At 32.7% G+C, this 23,634-nt stretch overlaps 4 protein-coding genes across 8 annotated transcripts; 3 read left to right on the plus strand and 1 right to left on the minus strand.

Moving 5' to 3' along the window:
* The first annotated feature begins 1,718 nt into the window (after positions 1-1,718).
* On the plus strand, positions 1,719-7,973 carry LOC132276654 (transcription factor EGL1-like). Of its 5 annotated transcripts, XM_059778196.1 has the most exons (11): positions 1,719-2,113; positions 2,222-2,358; positions 2,453-2,593; positions 3,203-3,457; positions 3,987-4,083; positions 4,236-4,250; positions 5,212-5,268; positions 5,394-6,302; positions 6,669-7,112; positions 7,240-7,271; positions 7,515-7,973. In XM_059778196.1, exons 3-10 carry the CDS (start codon positions 2,457-2,459, stop codon positions 7,252-7,254), a joined length of 1,929 nt encoding a protein of 642 aa, XP_059634179.1. In that variant the 5' UTR covers positions 1,719-2,113; positions 2,222-2,358; positions 2,453-2,456; the 3' UTR covers positions 7,255-7,271; positions 7,515-7,973. The 5 variants fall into 5 exon arrangements, with proteins under 5 accessions (XP_059634179.1, XP_059634177.1, XP_059634175.1 ...); XM_059778192.1 differs by lacking the exon at positions 7,240-7,271 and having other exon boundaries at positions 1,726-2,113; XM_059778193.1 differs by lacking the exon at positions 7,240-7,271 and having other exon boundaries at positions 1,726-2,113; positions 2,230-2,358.
* Positions 7,974-9,082: 1,109 nt separating this feature from the next.
* LOC132276656 (pentatricopeptide repeat-containing protein At1g11290, chloroplastic-like) lies at positions 9,083-11,781 on the plus strand. Its single transcript, XM_059778197.1, has one exon. It carries the CDS (start codon positions 9,716-9,718, stop codon positions 11,642-11,644), a length of 1,929 nt encoding a protein of 642 aa, XP_059634180.1. The 5' UTR covers positions 9,083-9,715; the 3' UTR covers positions 11,645-11,781.
* A 600-nt stretch (positions 11,782-12,381) lies between these two features.
* On the plus strand, positions 12,382-13,307 carry LOC132278316 (elicitor-responsive protein 3). Its single transcript, XM_059780111.1, has 5 exons — positions 12,382-12,448; positions 12,632-12,697; positions 12,774-12,912; positions 13,044-13,187; positions 13,274-13,307. The coding sequence occupies exons 1-5, from the start codon at positions 12,382-12,384 to the stop codon at positions 13,305-13,307; spliced, it is 450 nt and encodes a 149-aa protein (XP_059636094.1).
* A 23-nt stretch (positions 13,308-13,330) lies between these two features.
* LOC132278317 (glycine-rich protein 23-like) lies at positions 13,331-14,573 on the minus strand. Its single transcript, XM_059780112.1, has 2 exons — positions 14,201-14,573; positions 13,331-13,389 (listed from the first exon to the last, which is right to left on the minus strand). Exons 1-2 carry the CDS (start codon positions 14,571-14,573, stop codon positions 13,331-13,333), a joined length of 432 nt encoding a protein of 143 aa, XP_059636095.1.
* Between the last annotated feature and the right edge of the window lie 9,061 nt (positions 14,574-23,634).

The following is a 23,634-nucleotide window of genomic DNA, read 5'->3' on the forward strand; positions in this document are numbered from 1 at the left end:
TTAATATCAATGTATATGGAATAATAATTAGGTATTAAAAGAGCAATTAGGAGCCAAAGATAAGAACAATTTGGTTTGAAAATTTTAATTTGTTGTGCACATCAATCAATATTTGATTTAATTTTTTTTTTTTTTTAGTAAAAGATATCACAATGATGCTCTTTCATAATAGATTTTTATTTTTAACTTATATGAGCGTGAGTAAGTGGTATAATAACTATCACCACACAGTACTAAGCATGGGACAAGAACACATAATAAAGAAGGTCAGCTTAATCTAACCATATTGTTGTCCACTTGACTTTAAAGTACTAAAAAATTGTCAGTTTTTTCTTTTTTTCCTTTTTTATGTCACTTTTTTAAGAACAACTTTTTGTAATCTAAATCTTCAAAGATTTTCTTTTTCTCTTTTTAATTAAAAAAAAATTCTTATAACAAAAAAATAGTTAAAAAAATTCATGTATTTGAAAGTTTCATGAAAGTTGTTTGTACAAAATCCAAAAATTAATCAGTTACCTGTTTGATAACTTTTTCAGTTTTGGTTTTCAATTGTGGTTTTCATTTTTTTTTTTATGAAACGGCAATAAAATCAGTTTGGTAACTCTATTTTGACTTTCACATTTTAAAACGTTTGAAAAGTAGTTATCATTTTCTTCACAATTCTCATAACTCCAACATGAAACTTTGGTTTTCAAATAATTGTTATTTATTATTTAATTATTTTATAATTAGAGAAATATTATTTTATTAATTTTCAATTATACTTGAATAGTAAATAAAATTAAAATAAATATTTTATTATACTGGAATAGTAAAATTAAAAATTTATTTTATTAATTTTTAACTATACTCGAATAATAAATAATATATTATTTTATTAATTTTCAATTATACTCGAATAGTAAAATAAAACAAAAAATTAATTTTCAATTATATTCGAATAGTAAATAAAATATTACTCAAATAGTAAATAAAATATTATTTCATTTTATTTTAATTATAAAAAATGTATATATAATTATATATAGGAGTTGCTTGACTTGTAATTCAAAAAATATTTATTAAGAATTCAGAAAATAAAAGACCGTTCTTAGACAATAATAAAGTTCAATTATCTAAAAACAAGGTTTTTCTTAACTGAATTTTAAAAAATAATATATATATATATATATTTTTATTTTTTAAAAATAAAAATTTATTTTCAGATTAACAAATTAAGTAAACCTATACTTTTTTTTTATTATTAATTTCAGAATCTTGAAACCTGATTTTGAAAATTCAAATCGAATTCCTTTCATCTTAAAAAATAAAAATTTATTTTCAGAGTAACAAATTAAGTAAACCTATACTTTTTTATTTTATTTTATTAATTTCAGAATCTTGAAACCTGATTTTGAAAATTCAAATCGAATTCCTTTCATCTCTCTCTTTTTTCACTTCCTCCTCCTCTCTTTTTACTCTACTCCCTCTTCTGGCAGCCGTAATAGGTCTGGTCGCTTTAGCTTTCATGTGAATAGATACAAGTATATAACTATATAACACACACAGTACACACACTCTCTCTCCATAAAAGTGGGACCAGCTTCTAGCTTTGTGTCAGTCGTCACTCGCTGCTCAATTGCCAACCTTCAGCTATCAAACAAAGAAAAAAACAACATAAAAGAAAATTTTGTTGGATTAGATGTCCCCAAGTTCATTTGTGTTCTTTAATGCATACAAAACCAAGTGGTCTCTCCTCTGCCTTGACACAATTAAAGTAATTTACCCAATTTTCTCAAAACGTGCTTCAATTAGCAGAAATAAGAGTAAAAATTAGTACTTGGGGTTTTGAGGGACAAAGTCACAAGGGTCTCCATATTTCTGTACCCCAAAATTAAGTGGTCTGACTTCATAGTAAAAGACTGCTTTTAAGAGCTTCCAAACAAGAAAAGTAATTTACAAAGCTGATACTAGTATTATTTGGCTTTCTGCTATGCTAGCTCTTCTCACCCTACCACAAAAGAAATTATCCTCGTTTTTTTTTTTTTTTTTGGGATCCAAGAAAGTTTTTGGCCAAAGTGCAGGAATAATTCCAGTCTGAGGAAGGAAATCAAAGTGGGAATTTAGCAAGATGGTCAGTATAATCCATTTTCCTCCTAAAGTGGTGTGTGTGTGTATATAGGTATGTATTATTTTTCATATGGATCATGGTCTCTAATTTTAGTATCTGTTTGTTTTCCAGCTCAAAAGTCACTGTGTTTCACTACCTTTCTCAAAGGATGAACTAAGCTAAACCAAGTAATTAGTTGCAGCTATGAATTGATAAGCAAAAGCAATTTGTTTGTTCAATCTTAACAGAGCCACAAATTCATCTGAAAGGTTGTGTTCACATCAGAAATCTGAAAGTGGGTTTTTTGTTCTTATTTTGACTATTATGATTGTTAGGTTTTAACTTGTATGAGTTAATTTTTAGGGTTATGTGTTGGAAAATGGCTAATGGGATGCAAAGCCAAGAGGGTTTGCCAGAAAATATGAGAAAGCAGCTTGCTGTTGCTGTTAGGAGTGTTCAGTGGAGCTATGCAATCTTCTGGTCACTGTCATCTACACAAGAAGGGTATGTCACATTTGGCACTATTTCATCATCTCTCTCTCTCTCTAGCATTTCTCTGATATATTGTATTTCTTTAATTTCTGTATCTGGGTTTAAATGAATTTCTGGATCTGGTATGTATAAACACTAAATGGTTTGGGTTCCATGAAAAGTTGTTATTATTGTAACCATAATTAGCACTTCCCCATTCTGATTGCGTACAGATCTCCAAGCTTTGTCTTCTTCCTTTTCTTTTCATTGCAAAAAATGGTAAAGTGCTCTGTTGTGGAGTTGAAAGTGTTAATGTAGGGTTTTGGAATTTACTTAATTTGTTAAATGTGTAAATCTATGGCTTTATGCTAGCATCATATTATTATGCACTGGTTCAAAGAAGTGATCCCAACTTCTTTTTCTTTTTATTTTTTTTTTCAAAAAAAAAAAATAAAATTTTTGGGAAAAAAAAAAGAATTGACAATAAATATATGATAATGCTTAACTATGAAGAAGCGCCCATTTATGATTACATCCTTTTGACTTGACTAGACATACTTAAAAATACTCCATTTACATGCATTTTACCTCCACACTCCTCATTGCTGGCTCTCAGAAAATTTGGGTTTTAATATTATTTAGGGTACTGGAATGGGGTGATGGGTACTATAATGGAGATATTAAGACAAGGAAGACAGTCCAAGCCATGGAGCTTAAAGCAGATAAAATGGGTTTGCAGAGAAGTGAACAATTGAGGGAGCTGTATGGGTCTCTCTTAGAAGGCGAAACCGATCAACAAGCTCAGAGGCCTTCTGCTTCCTTGTCTCCAGAAGATCTCTCAGATGCAGAGTGGTATTACTTGGTTTGCATGTCCTTTGTGTTCAACCCTGGCCAAGGGTACTAAACTCTCTTCCACTGATCTGAACATTTCTTATTTTCTATTTGTTGTTGAGCTTAATAATGAATCGATGAAAATTAAACGGAACATTGTGATATATATAGCATTTAACGTGCAAAACCATCATCCACGATTGTAATTATAAAGATTGATTCTTTTATAGGATTATATTCAAAAATTCAGAAAAGTGACAATTTCCAAGTTTTTAATGATGGTGGACACAAGTTCATGTAATTCCCATTTTTTTAATATTTTTTTTTTATAAGTAATACCACATTCTTGAAATATGAATTGTTAGAAATTAATGGCTAAATACAATGGAATAACCAAGTTTCATGGTTTGTCCAAATGTGCCTTAAACTTTTTCCTTTGTAGTAGTAGTAGAGTTGTTGTTATTTCTGCATTAAACTACAATTCATTGTAGTTTGGACATACCGTGAAACTTGGTATTTATCCAAGGTTTTATTATTATTTGCATACATTTAACACTATGATTTGTGACCACTCTTCCACCACATTGTTGCATAGTTTGCCAGGAAGAGCGTTAGCAATTGGTCAACCCATCTGGTTATGCAATGCTCAATATGCTGATAGCAAAATATTCTCTCGATCTTTGCTAGCAAAGGTGAGTTGAGATATGTTCTAAATTTGATGCCAATTTCAATTGGTTTACAGGCCAAGTTGTATGGCATATGTTTTAGTATGCTAACTTACTTTATTTTTTTCATTTTCTTTCTTCTGTTTCAATCGCTGGATCTTAAAAATCATCGTTCCCAGAGCGCATCTATTCAGGTACGATGATCTCTATGTTTAACAAAATCATATAATACTTCACATTGTGCATATAGGTCCATGGCTATACTGAATTGATCAACAAAGGAAGAATGAATAATACTTTTCGAATTTACTATAATCCATGGTAAACGAAAAAACTACAGATCTCTCTGAAAAATCGGATTGGTCTCTGAAATTATTAATTGGAATTAAAATATAAGAAAACCAGATTGACATATGCTAGTTAAAAATGTTGGACTCATTTACTTGTGTTTCTGTTTTTACAATCTCAAACACTGGCAGAGGTTGCTCACGCTGTTTATCTTCTGCTGAATGCTACAGCTGAGCGGTTTTGGACCATGCTGCCCTTCTCAAAACAAAAACGAGACTGAGAGAGCCCAATTTAAATAAAAATGAAACTTCACTTTCTAACTTAAAAGGATTTTATTTACCTTGTGATTATAACAGACTCTCTTATGTTTCTATTATCAAAGAAGTAGATCCATTCCTCCCAATCCCTGCTGTGGTTTCTGACACGAAATTCAGAATACATAATTGTATTCAAGCCTCCTTTGAATGTATTTGATAGCAACAAAACAATCCAAAACAATACCAGCATGATTTAATTTAGGCAATATTTTTGCTTTATGCAAAAAAAACCTTATTTCACCCAAAAGCTTTTTGTTGATATTAAGTTTGATATTTTTGCATAAAACAAATTTTCTGTAATTCTTTTTCACTACTTTAATTTGTCTTAGCTTAACACTTTTTCGTTAGATATATAGCAATGTAGATATAGAACACTCCCATTGCCAGAATACTTGTCTGTTTGCCAAATTTTATTCAAATCTGTACCTCATTCCAGTTCATGTACATGTAGATATGATGCATAATGTTAGACATCAACATTCTTGCTGATATTAGTTGTAATATTTCTATGACAAATATCAGTACTCACAACAGCGGTTATTTTTGGCAGACTGTTGTATGTTTTCCCCATTTGGGTGGTGTCATTGAGCTAGGTGTTACTGAGTTGGTAACTTCTTTTCTGTTTCTTCTCTAAAAGTGATTTACTACTATATTCTGTTGTAGATTAATTTTCTGAAGTACAAAATCATCCTCAATAAGTCGTTTGTCTTCTTTAATTTTTGTTGTCTTAAGGTATTGGAGGATCCTAGTGTAATTCAACATATAAAAACTACTTTATTGGAGTTCTCAAAGCTTGATTGCTCCGAAAAATCTTCCTCTGCTCCTCGTAACCCAGATGATGATAAAGATGGCATGTGTGCCAAGGTTGAGCATGAAATTCTTGATACAATGGCTTTGGAGAATTTATATTCCCCAATAGAAGATATCGAGTTTGATCAGGCGGGACTTAATAAATTAGATGGAAATATCCAGGAAGATTTCACAATTGATTCTCCTGATGACTGTTCGAATGGCTGTGAGCATAATCACCAGACTGAGGACTCCTTCATGCTTGAGGGTGTTAATGGTGGAGCTTCTCAAGTTCAGAGTTGGCATTTCATGGATGATGACTTGAGCAACTGCATTCAAGGTTCCATGAATTCAAGTGATTGCATATCTCAAGCTTTTGTGAAACAAGAAAAGGTTATTTCTGCCCCCCAAGGTCGAAATATAAATAATGTTCATTTGAAAGAACTTCAAGAATGCAACCACACAAAACTTAGCTCCTTGGACCTTGGACACCATGAAGACTTGCACTATAAAAGAACTCTTTCTACATTTTTTAAACATTCTCCCCTGTTGATGGAGAGCCTGCGTTTTCAAAGTTGTGATCACAAATCCAGCTTCAGGTGTTGGAAGAAAGTGAATCTGGTTGACGGTCATAGGCCTCAGGAGCAGCAGAGAATGTTAAAGAAGATCCTATTTCATGTCCCTTTAATGTATGGAGGTAGCTCACTGAAGTCCCAAAATGAAGACTCTGGAGAGGATTGGATCCGGAAACCAGAAAGTGATGAGATCTGCATGAAACATGCTTTGCCAGAAAAAATAACAGAGGATGAAAAGTTTTTGGTCCTCAAGTCAATGGTTCCTTCTATAAGCAAGGTAATTCAGTTGTCATCGACTGAAAAATATTGTGTTTGCTTTTATGCTGCTTGAACATTTAACAAAATTTATGGATGTAAGAAAAAGAACTACACAACTTTCAAATAAGTATGCTTGCCGTGATTTTATCCCATAGATACAACTACTTTGCAAAACCATCACAAATATAAATGATATTCCAGATGTCAAGACAGGTCTTTTATTTCCTAAAATGCTTTTATTTTCCAACCAAAACACATTTTAGTTTTGTATTATTTTCTCAAATGATTTATGTGGACTATGCCGTTGCTGCTGTAATGAAATATATTCTGAAACTCGTGAAACGTATTTATGTCTATGTTATTCTCATTCATCGTGTTGATGCAGATTGACAAAGCATCAATCCTAGGTGACACAATAGAATACTTGAAAGAGCTTGAGGCCAGAGTTGGAGAATTGGAATCTTGTGTTGGCTTAGCCAAGTATGAAGGAACAGCTCGAAGGAAAAATCCAGACATGGTTGAGCAAACATCTGATAACTATGAAAACAGAAGGATTGATTATACCAAGAAAGCTTGGATAAATAAGAGGAAGGCTTGTGATATTGATGAAACCGGCCCAGAACTCAGTAACATTCTTCCAAAAGATGGTCCACAGTTAGACATGAAAGTTAGCATTAAAGAGCAGGAAGTTCTGATTGAGATGAGATGTCCTTCTAGAGAATACTTATTGCTCGATATCATGGATGTTATAAACAATCTCAACTTGGATGCTCACTCAGTTCAATCATCTAATGTTGATGGCATTCTCACTTTAACCGTTCAATCTAAGGTTCGTACTTCAAATTAAAGGAGATTATGTGACTGCCTTTTCCTTTTTTTCTCCTATAATCAGGATGCTTTTGAAAGTAACTTCAAGGGATAATGACTTCATTGACCAATATTATGCTTTCTAACAGCCTATTCCATCATGAAAAAGGAGAAAAAGAAGGTGAAAAAGATAGTTGTCACCTTATCTAAATTATCTGAATTTATATTTTCTTCTCAAAAAGTGCATGTGGTACCCACCGACTTTTGGAACAACTTCAAAATGAATTGTAGCACTTTAGCTGCATTGTTCAAGTGAATTTTATGAATTTAGTGGACGCGAAAAGTCATTATTCCTTGAAATTGGTACCAGATGTGCACCCTCATCATTTATAAAATTATGATTCTTTAATTCGCGATTTTCCAGTTTCGTGGAGCAGCAGTTGCATCAGCTAGGATGATCAAACAAGAGCTTTCAAGGATTGCCGGAAAGTGTTGAAGAGCCAGGTCGATATTGATCAACCGGTATTTGTAGGATTTCAGTTTGTATAATTTGCTTCTTAATTGTTATGTAACGGGTATTACCCCAGTAGTGACTTGAGTTCTCCCATCTACTTCTTAACATGCATTGCTTATGGTTCCTAAACCTTCAAACTTGCTAATTGTCTTGACCAGTGACTTAGTGATGTAGAACCAAACCTTGGATGTAATTTACCTATTCCATCATTTGTGTTAGTTTTATTTCAGTGGGACTGTATAAAATTTCATGATCAGTGATCTTTTCGCTGAAACCATGTAATGTTCAGAATCTCTGTTATCAGGAGAAAGGAGTTGATATAAATAAATGGGAATTAGTATGTTCTCATTATGATTTTTTTTCCCAGTACCTATGTTCTCATTATGATGCGTTGTGAATGTTTAAGGTACCTTATTTTGCTACAAGAAATGATACTTTCTAGTTGGGATTCAAAGCGTGGTAAAAGTGTACAGTATTATTAGGCTCCACACTTTTTATTGGATATGGGTGAATTTTTAACCCCATGAGCATCCAGTATGCCCTAATTTGTAGCGAGAGGAAGGCAGTTTAGTGAGGAAACTACTATGGTGTGGGGCTACATGGCAAGCCTCACACAAAACATTTTAGGTAGCTCGATTCATGCAGCGAGCATTTGCAATCAGTGGGCCCTACTTTTGCCCTACTTTCTCTCCTCTCTCTAAAATAAATTAAAATATATATAATTAGCCAACTCAGGCAATACCATATCTGACTGGGATGACCATAAGGCTGGCGTGGCTCTCTACATTTACAAATGTGAAGAGCTGATATTGTAAAGAAGTGGGAGAGACATTGTTCATAAAAAAAAAAACAAAGCTTTCTAGAATTTACCTAGCTACGGGGGATTATTATTATTTTTAATTTTCACTAAAAACTTACATGTACTCACTTTGCCTTATGAGAGAACTTGAAGCCTCTTTCTCTTTGGAAGTCATCAAGTACATACCAATAGATTACAACTTTTGATAACTAGAAAATTATCAACTCCTATAAAATACAGTTTAGGTTTCTATGGTTGGGCTTTGCTCAGACGATAATCTCCCTTCCCCCAATGGGATCTTACTTCACACTTCGCTACTTTGCTTTCAAAAACAGAAAGAGCAGCTGACCTCGATGACATTTGGTTTCAAAAATGAGGCTACTCAATCAGATAATATAGTTTGTTTCAATAAACAGAAAGAGCAACTGACCAAATGACATTGGTCAGCTGCTCTTTCTGTTTATTGAAACAAACTATATTATCTTATTGAGAGAGACCATAAAAACATGACAATGTTTGCTTAATCCTTACTACACATTTTGTGGGGTCCGCACTTTCCTCCGGTCAATATCGATAGTGCGGGTATCTTAGTTTTCTTAGTATACATTTCATATAGTAAAGATTAATTGTGACTAAAATAAAACAAGAAAAAGTGCTATTAAGTACCACGTATTAAATTTAATTCGAGTGGTATTTTATTTACTTATAAATAAATTTTTGAAAAAATCTCAATATTATTTTTGTTATATTTGAAAGCATTGAATCCTGAATTTAGAATTAAAAAAAATAATTTTAAAATGTAAATTAAATTTTTTTTTTTTTTTTTTTTCTTTTCAATTTTAATGTCCGAACGTCAATTCAATGTTGGGAGCATTGATTCCAGACTAGAAACACCTCTAACCTTTTAGTATATCATTGCTTGAGAATATTATTTGCCTAAATTGGGCAAATGTGAGACTCCTATTAAACTTTCTTTTCAATCCATTTTTTAGTATTCACAGACACATATTTAATTATATATATATATATATATATATTATATCTTTCTTATAATCAACAATAACAGACTTGTGTTATCATTAGCTTGTGATTTTTGTGTCTTGCCAAAGATGTTTATATTGAGGACATACTGGAAACATAGGGAAGGTAGAACAAGAACCCCTCTTCCCTAGTATTGTAGTAGAACAGGAAAATATGTGTGTGCTGATAATGGTAGTGAGAATATGTCCAACAAAAGAGATAAAGGAGTTTGATTTGCAGCGGTGAAAGGTGATTATTTTGATCTATCCGAAGATTACATATGTGAAGGCGAATGTATGATATGTATCCTCTTTTCCAGAATGCATACAAACTGTTCGACGGAATTACCCAGAGACACCCTTTTAAACGAAATTCCATATTTTGTTTGGCTCATAGTACATTGTGTAGAACCCATTCATATTTCGGAGACCCGACTGAGTTGTTCGCTGAAAATGAGAAGATAGTATCTTGGACGTCAAAAATATCTGGGTTGGTGAGGCGAAATAAGCCAGAAGATGCCATTGCTTTGTTCAAGACTATGCTTATGAAGCAGCAGAGGCCGAACTACGTGACAATTTTGAGCGTGATACGGGCAGTTGGTTTATTGAGTTGGAAAAATATGATAAAGGAAATGCATGGGTTGGCGATCAAAATGGGGTGTGAGTCAGAAACAACAGTGGTAACAGCCCTTCTTGGCATATATTCTACACGGGATATGGAAATAGTCTGGAAGCTGTTTGATCAGACAGACAAGAAGGATGTAGTTTTATGGAGTGCAATGGTTTCGGCCTGTGTGAGGAATGAGCAGTACATGGAAGCGTTTAAGTTTCTAAGAGAAATGCAATTTCATGGTGTACAGCCAAACCACGTGAGCTTGGTAAGTATACTACCTGCTTGTGCTGATCTTGCTGCTTTGTCATTTGGCAAACAGATACACGGGTTCTCTATAAAGAGGCTGTTACATTCCCTTACCAATGTTCAGAACTCACTTGTAGATATGTATGCAAAATGTGGGAATTTGGAGGCATCCATTCGAGTATTTAATAAGATCGTGAATAAGGATCTCATCTCTTGGAGGACTATGATTCGTGGGTGTGTCGAGAATGAGAGCCCAAGAATAGCATTGACTATGTTTTCCAATATGCGAACTTATTGTTTTGAACTAGATGAGACTATAATCCGGGATGCAATCGCAGCATCTATACAAGCGGCAGACCTTAATTTTGGACTGGGATATCATTGCTTCATGCTAAAAAGTGGATTTCTGGCTTTTGTTTCCGTAGTGACTGCACTCCTTCAAATGTATGCTAAATTTGGCAGAGTTGAGTTAGCCATGATTTTATTTAATCAGATCCATCAGAAAGATCTGATTGCCTGGACTGCAATGATCTCAGCTTATGCTCAAAGTGGACATCCTGGTAATGCATTGGATACTTACCGACAGATGAAAGCAACAAACGAGATACCTAATGAGATCACTTTTGTTAGTCTATTGCAAGCTTGCTCTTCAATGGATGCTGAAGAGCTCGGGGAAAGCATCCATGGTCATGTAACTAAAGCTGGTTATTCATCTAATGCATTTTTAACATCAGCACTGATTGATTTCTACTGCAAATTTGGAAGGATAAAGCAAGGAAAGGCTATTTTTGATGATATTCCTGTCAAAGATCTTATATGCTGGAGTTCAATGATTAACGGATATGGGATAAATGGGTGTGGAAGCGAGGCTCTAGAAACTTTGTCAAATATGTTGGATTGTGGGATAAAGCCCAATGATATTGTTTTTATTTCTGTTCTATCTGCTTGTAGTCACTGTGGGCTAGAATATGAGGGATGGAACTGGTTTTATGCTATGGAAGAGATATATGGCATTATGCCTAAACTTGCACACTACGCTTGCATGGTGGATTTGCTCAGTCGTCGAGGAAATATAGAAGAAGCTCTTGAATTTGTGAACAAAATGCCCATTGCTCCTGATAAAAGAATTTGGGGAGCTCTTCTTGCTGGTTGTAGATTAACTCATGGGTACATTGATATTGCTGAACTCGTGGCCGAACAACTCATTGGTTTGGACCCACAAAATACTAGCTATTATGTGATTTTGTCAAACTTGTATGCTGACCAAGGTAGATGGGAGGATGTGGAGAGGCTGAGAAAAATGGTGGACATGAAGGGCTTGAGGAAGGAATTGGGATACAGCATGATTGAATCAAATTTATGAATTGTACATTATTTACATTGATTTGACATCATTAGATTGATAATTCAAGTCTCAACAGATTGCATGTTGTTGTTTTCACTAAACTTGTAAAATGTTGGAAATAAATTTGTAAAATTTATATTTACTAAAGGAATGTGCATCATTTGTTTGTTGGAATATTTTCCTACTTAGTACTTATTCTTTTTCTTTTCTTGGTTTTGGTAACCACATCCTAGTTGAGATTCATATGTGTACCATATATTATTTCAGAAATGTGGATTGTTTCCTCCTTTCTAAGCCATTTTGTCCATGTTGCTTCTGCCTGCTTTAGACTGGTCGCATGATGATTAATAGTCCACCCTTAATTTGTTTTTAATAATAGATCAATAGGTCTCTTTTTTATGATAACTGTTAGTAATTTATATGGCCACAGTTCCAACATCGGGTAATACTTGGTAAAGTGTTGACTGCACTTTTATTAGTCTGCTCCTTCCATCGCTAGTCTATGTATGATATGGTCTGTATAAGTTTTTTATTTATTTATTTATTTAAAGTAAATATGAATTTATATATTTATTATGTATACTGTTATAGTTTGTGTGGCTTAATTAGTGATTTATTACTCATTTAAAACATCTAAATTTGCTTCTTTGCTTATACCTCTTTCATTAATTGTTATATTGAATTAACTTTTGTAACTGCTACTATCAGTAATATAAATTCAAAGACCAGCATCGCGTACACTTGAAATCTCTCTCATGAAAGGAGGAATCCTTGAAGTACTTCTTGTTAGTGCTGAAGGCATAAGACATACAAAACTCATTGGTTCTCTATCTCTATCTCTATCTCTATCCCTATCTCTCAGTTGATGAACATGAATGCAACATGTGTACAGTTTTCATGTAGTACAGAAGGCACACTGTTCTTTGTTTTACAAATTTCTTCATTTTATCATCTAGTTTGTACTAATTATAGCTTATTAACAGTCTGAATTTAATCTTATCACAGGGAAATCAGCCAATTATGTTATTATTGAATGTGGAACTCAAGTGCATAGAAGCAAAACTTCAGCAGGTTAGTCATGTCTAGTCTCTTCTAAAACGTCGATGTTCTTAACTATTTATACTAGTAACAGAGTTGGGTTGTGCAGGTCATCATGGAGAAGTTTACTGGAATGAGAAATTCACATTTGAATTCCCATCCTCCGAATGGGAAAATTTGACAGACCTTAAACTTAAAATCATGGATGAGAAATATTTCTCTGATGGTGGATTTGTCGGTGAAACCATGTAACAATTTCCTTAGTCGAAGCATCTTTGCATTTCGATTTTTTTTCTTTTATAAAGAAAAACATTTATGGGCATACATTGTGTTGTTGTTGTTGTTACTAATAATTAATTAATGATTTTATGCAATGCAGAGTTTACCTTGATCGAATAATCATGAAGGGAAACGACGAAGGAATTATAGAACTGATACCAGCTCCATATAATGTGGTTCTTGAAGATGACACTTACAAAGGAGAGATCAAGATCGGAATCAAATTCATCTCTAACGTAAGAATGTTTTTATTTTCATTCTATATTTTTTGTTTCACTCAAGCTTATTGGAATGATAAGAAAAACATATAATAACTACTATGATTTGCAGAGAGAATTGCATAGAGGGACGAGATCATATATGACAGACGGAAAGGAACCCGGGGAATCAATATGCAGAAGAATCATGAATCTCTGGAAAATCCCATGTTGGAGGTGTTTGTCTCTCTATAAAAACACAAATTCAGAAGACAAGAACAAGGAATTTTAGGAGGATACTGAGTGAATGTAGTTTGGACAATTTGACCCCTTCACGATGGATCAAATATGGATATTTTTATGTGTTATTAGGATTCATTGTGTAGAAAATCTATCAACCATGACTAGAGAGTCGTTAAAATAGGTTCAGAATTTTAATTTCGAAACAGTAAATTTTGATCAAATTATTGAAAAATAATACAAGAAAATAAACCCTTTTTTTTTTTTTTTTTTTTTTCAATCTTGTAAGTTTCTTGATGATATTCTACTGCTATTCTTGATAATTGTTTCAAGACTTGATTTAAAATGTACTTTTTGGAATTTAGCTCCTTGTCAATAATAACAAATCTCTGCATCCCCCCCCCCCCCCCAACAATCTTTTTTTTGGAAAATAAAATATAAATAAATAAATAAATAAATAAATTGTGAAGAAGAGAGGTGAAAAGATAATTGTAAAAAAAAAAAAAATGATAAAAAGAAAAAAAAGAAAGAGAAAAAAAAAAAAAAAAAACAGGAGGAGACGCGAGAACCACATTATATTATGGGTCATGATGAATAAAATTAATTGTATCTACTTGGTAGAAATATTTCAATGTGTCACAATAGCAAGAATACTCATCCATAACATCATATTAAACTGAAAATAAGTAAGTCAATACTACCTTTCTTTTCTTAACATTAGCTCTGCATGCGTTACTGATGCCACTAACTCTGCTACAAACTCAGCAACCACCACCCCCGCCACCGCAGCCACCACCACCACTGCCACCACCACAACCACCTCCACCACCGCCACCACCACAACCGCCGCCGCCACAACCGCCGCCACCACCACCACCGCAGCCAGCACCGCCACCACGGCAACCAGCGCCTACTCCAGCACCAGCACCCCAAAAAATAGGACCTCCGGCCCCACCTCCACCGCCACCCCAACCAGAGCTACTTCTGCTGCTTTTCTTTTTAGGTTTGTCAACGCTTTTCTTCTTAGGTTTGTCATCATTGTCTGGTTCATGACCACAAGCAAATATGAGCACTGACATGACTGCGAGGAACATTACAATCGAGTAGAACAAGAACGTGAATCTAGAGCCACCCAACATGATGCCCCCTTCGTCTGGATTTCCACCCCCTAAAGTGACTAAATACCTCGCCATAACTGAAGAAGATCGAAGCAGAAACTATAAACACTCACAAAATAACAATTTTGAATCCACAAAGAGAACTCTAAAATATTATTAATGAATGAATAATTGTGCTCTTACTACATGTATTTATATTAATATATAACTCCCAACCATACTCCAATTTTACATAATAAATTCTTAATAATTAAGTTAGGATAACTATCAGGCTTTAAAGACGTTATTTTGGAGTTCTAAAAGAATTTGTTCAGTATATTTATATATTCAAGTACGTGCCTTTGTCATATATATTCATGAACAGTAGGCAAAATGCCTCACCATGTCTCATATTCATACTATGAAAAGGTATAAGTTATATTTATTAAAGATATATTTAATTAAGTAAAGTTACAAAGATCTTTTCAGTCAAAAGGATAAAAGTGACATTTCATAGAGCCAGCTAACTCAAAATTTGCACCTGTATGTAATTAGGACTTATTTTTGGATAAAGTCCATCAAATTTATCCAAAAATGTTACTTAATTCTTTCTGGGGCAAGCAAGTCAATAAATGTTGGAAGGTTATTTTTAGTCCTCTTTCAACATTTTCTCTTGGAAGGTTATTTCTGGGGCTCAATTCAATAAATGTTGGAATATTTTGCTATTTTTTTTAGTGTTAGTCTATATCATATTATCTGACTGACAATGACCCTCTTAACCGATTTTTTTATTGATTCATTTCATAATATATATATATATATATATATATATATATATATATATATATTGAATTATGATTTAGGCTTCGTTTGTATGTTTCGACCTAATAATAGATTTAGGTTGATGTTGAGATTGAGTTCATACGATAAAGCATGTAAAATATTTGTCCAAAATTAATAGATTCGTTATTTTTTATTAAGTTTTTATATATTTTATTTCTTCATAAATTTTTTACAATAATCAAACACTAAAAAACAAAAATAAAAATAAAAAATATTTTATATCAAAACAATAAGAGATACAATATACCTAGTATTTCAAAATAATCCTTTGAAAACCAAAATCAATAGAAACTTACAAATAAAAATAAAATAAAATAAAAAATCTATCAATTTCTGCATGCAATCTCAAACCCCACTCTTTCTATAGTGTCATCACAACCTTACTGTTTTCAGAGTTCATGTATCAATTATGATTTTGATGGCGATTAAGGCTGAAAATATTTTCTTTACCTATATAACATATATTTTCATGTAAAATGTTTTTTTTTTTTTTGAATATTTGACAGATATTTTGAAAATATTTTTGATATTTGGCTTCTAAAAGTATTTTTGAATTAAATTAAAATTCTTATTTGAGTCATTGATTATGCAATTTTTCTCTTTCTATCAATTGGTCTAATTATTTTTATACCAACAATAATAATTACTCCATATTTGACAAAAAATATCAAAATAATCAATTAATTTTTAAATAAATGATAAGGAAACTGAAACTAACCTTTCTATCATCAAATGCAACAAGTGAGTTTTTTTTTTTTTCCTTCACTTTACATATCACTTTCTAAGGTTTTAGAAAGTAATGCTATGAGTTAATCACTAAGACAATAATGATGACAAAAAATATAATAAAAAAAGCAAATTAAAGAAATCAAAAATAGGAAACTGTATGATTGTTGTTAAAGGAAATATTGGCCTTGTGTTTCTCCCACAATAGGTATTGGACTTATTAACTCTTCTTTTTAAGAGTTTTTAGTTTCTAGTCATTATAGCATATGTAAAAAGTCATCTCCGCTCTTTTTCTCTCTCTCTAAAATTCACTTTATTAAATGTTTACTTTCTTTCTTTCTCTCTAGATGTTCTCTTTCTTGCTCGAAACTGCTTTTTCGATCCCATATGCTTTTGTTGAGTAGATCTAGAGTGAAATTGATAGGCTCGGAAAAATGACTTTCGAAAGATTAATTGGTAAGTTGTTTTGAAAAGTTTTTTTTCTCTGTGAAAGATTTTATTTGAATTTAGAACTACCAAACACCAAAAAACAAAAAAATATATATTTAGAAAATATTTTACGCTCAAAACAGGGCCTAAAATGAAATTTCATAAGCACACATAAAACTACACAAGTATGCTGTGAAATCTTCCGATATTATCTCCACAATCTTACTTCACCAAACAGCTGATTCAAGTACCACATTGTTATCACTTATGGGTCATGAATTGATTTTTCAATTTCAATCAGAGTTCCATAGAACAACTCAAGCTAATAATTTTGAAGAAGCAAATTGGAGCCTAAAATAAAAAACAAACTTAGACGAAAAAAAAACAAGAAAAAGTTTCCCATATGATAAATCATAAACGAAAAGGACTCTTAACATGTAAGAGCCCTGTGGTTTTTGATTTTTTGTTGTACTCTAAAAAAAATTTATGCTAGAAATTAATTTATATCTACTTAATATAAGCTTCAATATGTGACAATAACAAAGAGTATTTAATACATAACATCAAATTAAACTGAAAACAAACGAGTTGCTACGTCTTTTCTCTTATTACATGAAGTCACTCAACTTCAATTCCCTCCTCTCTAACCTTCTAGCCTCCACAACCGCCGCCACCACCGCAACCACCACCGCAACCACCACCTACTCCAGCATCGCCGCCTCCACCTCTACCTCTGCTTTTTTTCTTAGGTTTGTCGGGGTCATGATGACCACACGCAAATATGAAGACGGACATGATTGCGAGGAACATAACAATCATGTAGAACACGAACATGAATCCAGACCTACCTAACATCATGCCCCCTTCATCTCGAATTCCACCCTCTAAAGTGACTGAATACCTCGCCATAACTGAAGAATAAGCGAAAGCTATGAACGCTTACCAAAGAAGAAGAAAAACAATTTTGAATTCACACAAATGCTCAGTTCGGTAAGAAAGAAAAAAAATGAAAGGAAGGGAGAGAAGAAGGGATGAATGGAGGAAGAGATTATGTAATTTTTTTTTGTTTATTTGTTTTATTGGATAGAAGACAAAAGAATATTCTCATAATTTACTAGTAGTTAAAAAAGAAAGAAATAAATTTTTTTAATTGTTTTTATCATTATGTCTAATAATATTTATAATATTGTAATTTATATAAAATAGTACTGTAATTTCAAATTTGTATAAATTATAATATTATTTAATTTAAAACTTCTATAATAGCCTACTTATCTTCTCTTCTATATTTCGTCTATTTTTTAGCGGATAAAAATTTATAAATGATGAAGGATGGTCATCTTTTTTATTTTCATTTCTTTCCTTATATCATCCTTATCGAAGAAAATTAGTCAATTCTTTTATATTTTCTCTCCATATTTCTTCTTTATTTCTTAAGGAAAAAAAAAAAAAAAAAATCAGAATATTATTATCGATCAATATATAATGAATGAAATATTATACTCTAAGTACATGTATTTATATTTGTAATTAAATCCTAACCCAGCCAAGTCCAATTCCACATAAATTCATAATAATTAAATTTAATATCCAAAGTTTCCTTATAGAACTAAAAAACATGTTATTTTGGAGTCCTAAACAAATGTGGTCGGTGTATATATTTATGCATTCACGTGCCCTTGTAGCATGGCTAAAATCTACCGCATATATGAAAATATCTCAATACAAAATGACAAAGTTACCCCCTTTTGAAATTCATTCTCACTCACCGTTGTGGAAATTAAATTTATTTTTAATATGTACATCAAATATTTATGTACTATGTAATTATGTATTTGTTGAAAAAAGTATAAGTTGTGTTTAGCTGTATTTTACATGTATTAAAAGATATATTTAATAAAATCTACCGCATATATAATTTACATTTTGCAAATTTTTAAAATTTTGACATTAATTTGCTAACTTGAAAATTTTCACGAATCTGTAATTTATTTCAAATTAATTTGTAAGTGAGAGAATTTGCAAATTTATGTACGAATGCGAAAAGGATATATTTGTCCATATATTGAAAACATTCATGGGTACATTGGTCGTTCCAAGATAAAATAAAGTTACAAAGATCTTTTCACCAAGTCAAAAGGATAAAAGTGACATTTCCCTAACTTAAACTTTGCACCTGGACTGTTAAATATATATATATATATATATATATATATATATATATATATATAGTTTTGGAAGGTTATTTTAACATTTTATCTTGAATATTTTGCTATTTTAGTACTGATAATGACGTCTTAACCGATTTTTCTTATTTTAGAATTCGGAAATTTCTTATGATTTAATTCCGAATGTTTCAAAATAATCCTTTAAAAGCCAAAATCAATTATAGAAACTTTTTTAAAAAGTTCAATTTCTGAATGCACTGTCAAAAACATAACTTTTTCTAGCTAAATGCTGCATTTAAAAAGGATTTTCTGCAACAGAGAAATTTTATTACATGGTACAGAAGCCCATTTTAAGAACCTAAGAAATTGGTATATAATACTTTGTAACATATTAAAATATATATTCAATTTTCAATTTAATTTAATATTTTCTCAAATATATAAATATAATATTTAATTACATCTCTTTTAATGTATATATGTAAATATATAATTTGCAAATTTTAGTGACTATAAAGTTTATAAATTAATTATATATGTATTTAACGGAAAAAATATAAATTTTATTAGTTGTATTTCACATGTATTAAAGATAAATTTAATAAAATTTACAACATATATAATTTACATTTTGCAATTTTTTTGAAAAAAATTTGACATTAGTTTGCTAACTTGAAAACTTCCATGAACTTGTAATTTATTTCAAATTAATTTGTAAGAATGAGAATATGCAAATTTATGTAGAATGCAAAAAGGATATATTTGTTTATATATTGAAAATATTTATGGGTACATTGGTGGTTTCAAAAGATAAAACAAGGTTACAGAGGTCTTTTCACGAGGTCTAAGAATAAAAATGACATTTCAAAAGGTGCCAGCTAACTCAAACTTTGCCCTTCGGGAGAGTGTCCGTTTCATTTTTATCCAAAGATTTTACTAGTGTCCTGCAGCATGTGGGGGTAACCAGTCCTGAAAAGCTTTTATTTCTAGCTCCATGTTGTTGGAATAATCAAACTCACATAATTCTTTTAAATGATTGTTATTTTTACGTTTAACGTATATTTTTATTCTCGCATTCCGTGTATGTCTTTATTTTCAATTTCACTATATGCCACTTAAATTTTGTTGGTTTCACATTCTCACTCTCGCATTCGCTTCTGCACCCTCACCCTCACCTGTTCTATTTGATTTAAGTACAACTAATTACATTACAAGGCATAAATTGGGCCCACAAATGAGCCATGTGAGTAACATGCACCAACTTTTGCAAAGAAATGCATTTTTAGTAGAGAAATTATGAAATTATTACATTGGTTCGGGACTAATTTCATTCTACATCTACGTAAATGTGTTAGGAATATGTAAGCTTCATTTAATTTTCTTTTACGTAGGTGTCAAATGGTGATTGCATTTTTCGTAGAGAAATTGTGAAAATTTATTACATAGTTCCAGAACTAATTCATTCGACACTAAAGTAAATGTGTCAAAAATATGTAAGCTTTATTTAGCATTTTGCTTAAATGTCTGAATGATAAGTTCCTGAGATAAATTATTAAATAGTTTGGGACTACATAGTCTCGGTCAATCATAACTCGACAGGTAAACAAATACATTAACTTTATTCAAATTTTTACTTGGGTATCAAATTGTGATTAGTCAAATCATATAATTATGGACCATATATAAATTTCTTTTGTACTTGACATAAATAGATTAATGAAAAGCTGAGATCACTATGAACCTTTTAAGTAGACCATTAAAAGAACAACAAATTAAAGACCAAATTTCGTTTAATAAGTACCCACACCCATATTTTTTTTAGCAATCACATACCAGTAAAACCAATGGGACATTAATTGAATGGTATAACCTCTTTTTTCAAAGTGACCAATTTATGAAAAATGTGAATACTACTTACCTAATTCAAAAAAATAAATAAATATGACTCCCACAATGTGTAAGCCTTCACTTTTCTTCTCTGTCATAGAGGTTCCCCTCTCGTTGTAGAGACTCTCTGTTTCATCAGAGTTTTCAAGTTCGATGATCTCCCCGCTGGTTTGTGGGTCTTTAGATAGTTTCCATCTTTTATCCAGGACTTGTTTATGGGGTGTCTCAACTTAACAATGTCCGTGTGTGTGGCGGACTGGTGATGTTTACGCTGATGGGGTTTCTCCATGGCTTTTGGAGCGACGAAAATATTTATGATGAGGGCTTCACAATCTATACTTTTGATCCAGGCAATTGACGGTGGGGATGATGACTGGCCGACGGGCTCCCAAATGGTCGGTGGTTCCCCTGTTTCGATTGTTGGATCGTGTGTTTTGGCCGGCGGCCACACTAATGGCCCTTCTGCATCGCTTTTCCCCTTTGATCCAGGTATTGTGTTCGTTGTTTTTTTTTTTAGTTCTAATTTTCTCTGTGTGTTGTGTTGGTGTCTGTCTTGCCTCGGCGTTGGATTAGGTTTGGGTCCATCAGTGGTTGGCGATGAGGATTCACCGGTAGCGTTGGTCTATGGGGCTTGTAAGCAACCCCGCCACCACCACGACGGCATCGGCAATTTAAGCCTCAATGAGGCCGAAGTCCATGAGCTTTGGTGTTTAACGATCTATTTTCTATTTGTTCATGGCCATGATGCTATCACTATTGGGAGCCCTCTGAATAATTCCTTCAAGGAAACACATGCTCCTCACTGGATTTTTTTAGGCCATGCAATTACTTCTCAAATTAATCTCTTTGTGGGACAATTATCACTCGCTGCAGTCTTGGTCGTTGGGGCTGCTGTATCGCTCTCACGGTGTTCTTCGATTATGGTGTTCTCATGGTGTTTGTCAGTGATGGTGACTTCCTACTTCCTTTGGCGTCTGGTTCACGCTGGGTGTGTAGCGGTGGGTCCTCGATTTTCGAAGTGTACTATGCGGTGTCAGTTTGAGGCCTACCTATCACCGAGTGTCATAATGGTGCGTGGGAATGGTGCTTATCCAGTATGTTCTCGTGCGTTCAGATCCTTCTTTTTGGCTTCTACTGTTGATGTCCAATCCATGGATGGGCTGGTGGGACAGTCACATCGACCTAATGATTTGTTAGCCCACATTTTAAACCCAATCTTGTTATTTGCACCTCATCATACTTGTGTTGCGCTGTGTATGTCACATCAACTAGGCAATGTTTCTTGTTGGTCGTCTTATTTTTGCGCGCGGGTCTTGTGGTCTTTTGTTGTTGGGTTGTTCTGTTAATTTGTTTGTTTTGGTTGTGGTTTGTGTGTAGTTTGTTCTGTTTCTTGTAGATGCCGTAGGGCATTTCTATTGCCGGGCCCAAAAAAATAAATAATAATAATAAATAAAAAACAACAACAATAATAATAATAATAATAAAGCAGTAAATCTTAGAACTGCAAATACAGGTTACCACCACAAGTGACTTCAATTTTAAGAAAATTAAAAAACAGTTTTGTTTATTTCATACATCTGTCAATGAACCACACTTGATGCTCAGAGGTGTTACTGGTTTTTGTGATGGGGAGGACTTGAATGCTTCAACAATTGACTTGCATTTGTTGTTGTCTCCTTTGTTTTCCTCCAAACATTTCTTCAAAGCTTCACCACCATCTTCAGTCCCCACAGGCTGTGTCTTCTCTTTGTTGCCGACACCGCCACCGCCACCGCCACCGCCAACATCGTCTCTCTTCTCACTATCTTCCATTGCTCTTCACAACCCACAAAGCCCAAGAATTTCCAATGCTCTCTTCTCTCCTCGCTTGCACCTGTAAAGGAATTCAGTGTTGCACACACACATATATATATATGTATATATATATCATATATATATAACACGGAGTTATTTATAAAGAAGAAAACTATTCACAAAATCTTGAATAAAAAATATTTCATGAACTTACTGTGTTAGGTGTGCAATATCTCCTCATAAAAGTAGTACTTTCATTCACCAAATATGTGGAGGTGTTTACACCGACGAGAGGGTGTAATGTAGTGTTAAGAGTTACAGAGCAAAAGCTGATTAAAAAGGTGAGAACCGTTTATCGTTTGACTGGGAGTAGGCTTCTGATTTGATAATGGACTGTTATTTGAAGAGGAGTGAAAATTGGTGGGTAAAGTAAAAAAACGGTTTAAAGGTGGGACCTAACTAGATTGGACGTGTAAGAAGCGTGCGATTCGCTGAGTTGCGTGATTAACGGTTCATAGTTGATTGTGACACGTCAATGTCAACGACGGGTGGTCGGCTAAAAAACAGGAAGCACAGAGAATTTGAAGAAAGAAAAAGTGCTTTGGGCCCTATTCACTTTTAGCATTGGGCTGGTGTTGAATCCTGACCCATTCTTTTGGACAATGGACTCTCCATACCTCTAGTGGCAATGTCCATTGGTTCATATGGCCCATCTTTGTTAAAAAATAATATACAATATGGCCCATTTGGAGAAAGATCACGTTGTTAATTCTTCTTCTCATTATTACTATAATTTTTTTAATTATTATTTTTTTATTTTTTATATTTAAGATACTCTCTCCAGTTTTCACGTGGATCATTTTAAATAAACCTAATGTAATAATAAACTGAACTGCGCAAAACTCTAATAACAAAAAGAAACGGTCTCTACTTTCTCACTCACTATTATTTTTATTTTTTGTTTTTCCGTTTCAAATAGGATATTCTACTTAATAACTAGAGTTATAAATCTAACAACTGGTCCAACTTATTCTAATTATTTGATTTGAAAACGTGAACCCTCGAATTTAGTTTTGTTCTCAGACCCAAGGAAAAAAAAAAAAAAAAAACACTCTTACAATCACAAAAAGTAAGTTGAGTATTCAGAAAATATTTAGTTATCATTCTAGTAAACTTTATTAAAAAAATATAATCCTGGTGCTTAATGGGTTCTGAATGGGTAGTGTGATTTATATTAGTTGATATAGTTGGTATGCATTACCAAACTCTTTTAATGCTATGTTTGTTTCACTGTAAAATATTTTTTGAGA

The sequence above is a fragment of the Cornus florida genome, unplaced genomic scaffold (assembly GCF_030987335.1).
Source record: "Cornus florida cultivar Cherokee Brave unplaced genomic scaffold, ASM3098733v1 CherokeeBrave_3.0.0_Hap2_Chr10, whole genome shotgun sequence".
Taxonomy (NCBI): Eukaryota; Viridiplantae; Streptophyta; class Magnoliopsida; order Cornales; family Cornaceae; genus Cornus; species Cornus florida.

Bases quoted from the DNA above. Each gene is read 5' to 3' on its own strand.
- LOC132276654 (XM_059778194.1), top strand. From the start codon at position 2,457: ATGTGTTGGAAAATGGCTAATGGGATGCAAAGCCAAGAGGGTTTGCCA. The intron at 2,594-3,202 runs GTATGTCACATT...AATATTATTTAG, and splicing joins CTGTCATCTACACAAGAAGG to GGTACTGGAATGGGGTGATG. The intron at 7,113-7,514 runs GTTCGTACTTCA...GCGATTTTCCAG, and splicing joins CTTTAACCGTTCAATCTAAG to TTTCGTGGAGCAGCAGTTGC.
- LOC132276656 (XM_059778197.1), top strand. From the start codon at position 9,716: ATGTATGATATGTATCCTCTTTTCCAGAATGCATACAAACTGTTCGAC.
- LOC132278316 (XM_059780111.1), top strand. From the start codon at position 12,382: ATGAAAGGAGGAATCCTTGAAGTACTTCTTGTTAGTGCTGAAGGCATA. The intron at 12,449-12,631 runs GTTCTCTATCTC...ATCTTATCACAG, and splicing joins AAGACATACAAAACTCATTG to GGAAATCAGCCAATTATGTT. The intron at 12,913-13,043 runs GTAACAATTTCC...TATGCAATGCAG, and splicing joins GGATTTGTCGGTGAAACCAT to AGTTTACCTTGATCGAATAA.
- LOC132278317 (XM_059780112.1), bottom strand. From the start codon at position 14,573: ATGGCGAGGTATTTAGTCACTTTAGGGGGTGGAAATCCAGACGAAGGG. The intron at 13,390-14,200 runs GTGGTTGTGGTG...GTGTTTTTATAG, and splicing joins TGGTGGTGGCGGTGGTGGAG to AGAGACAAACACCTCCAACA.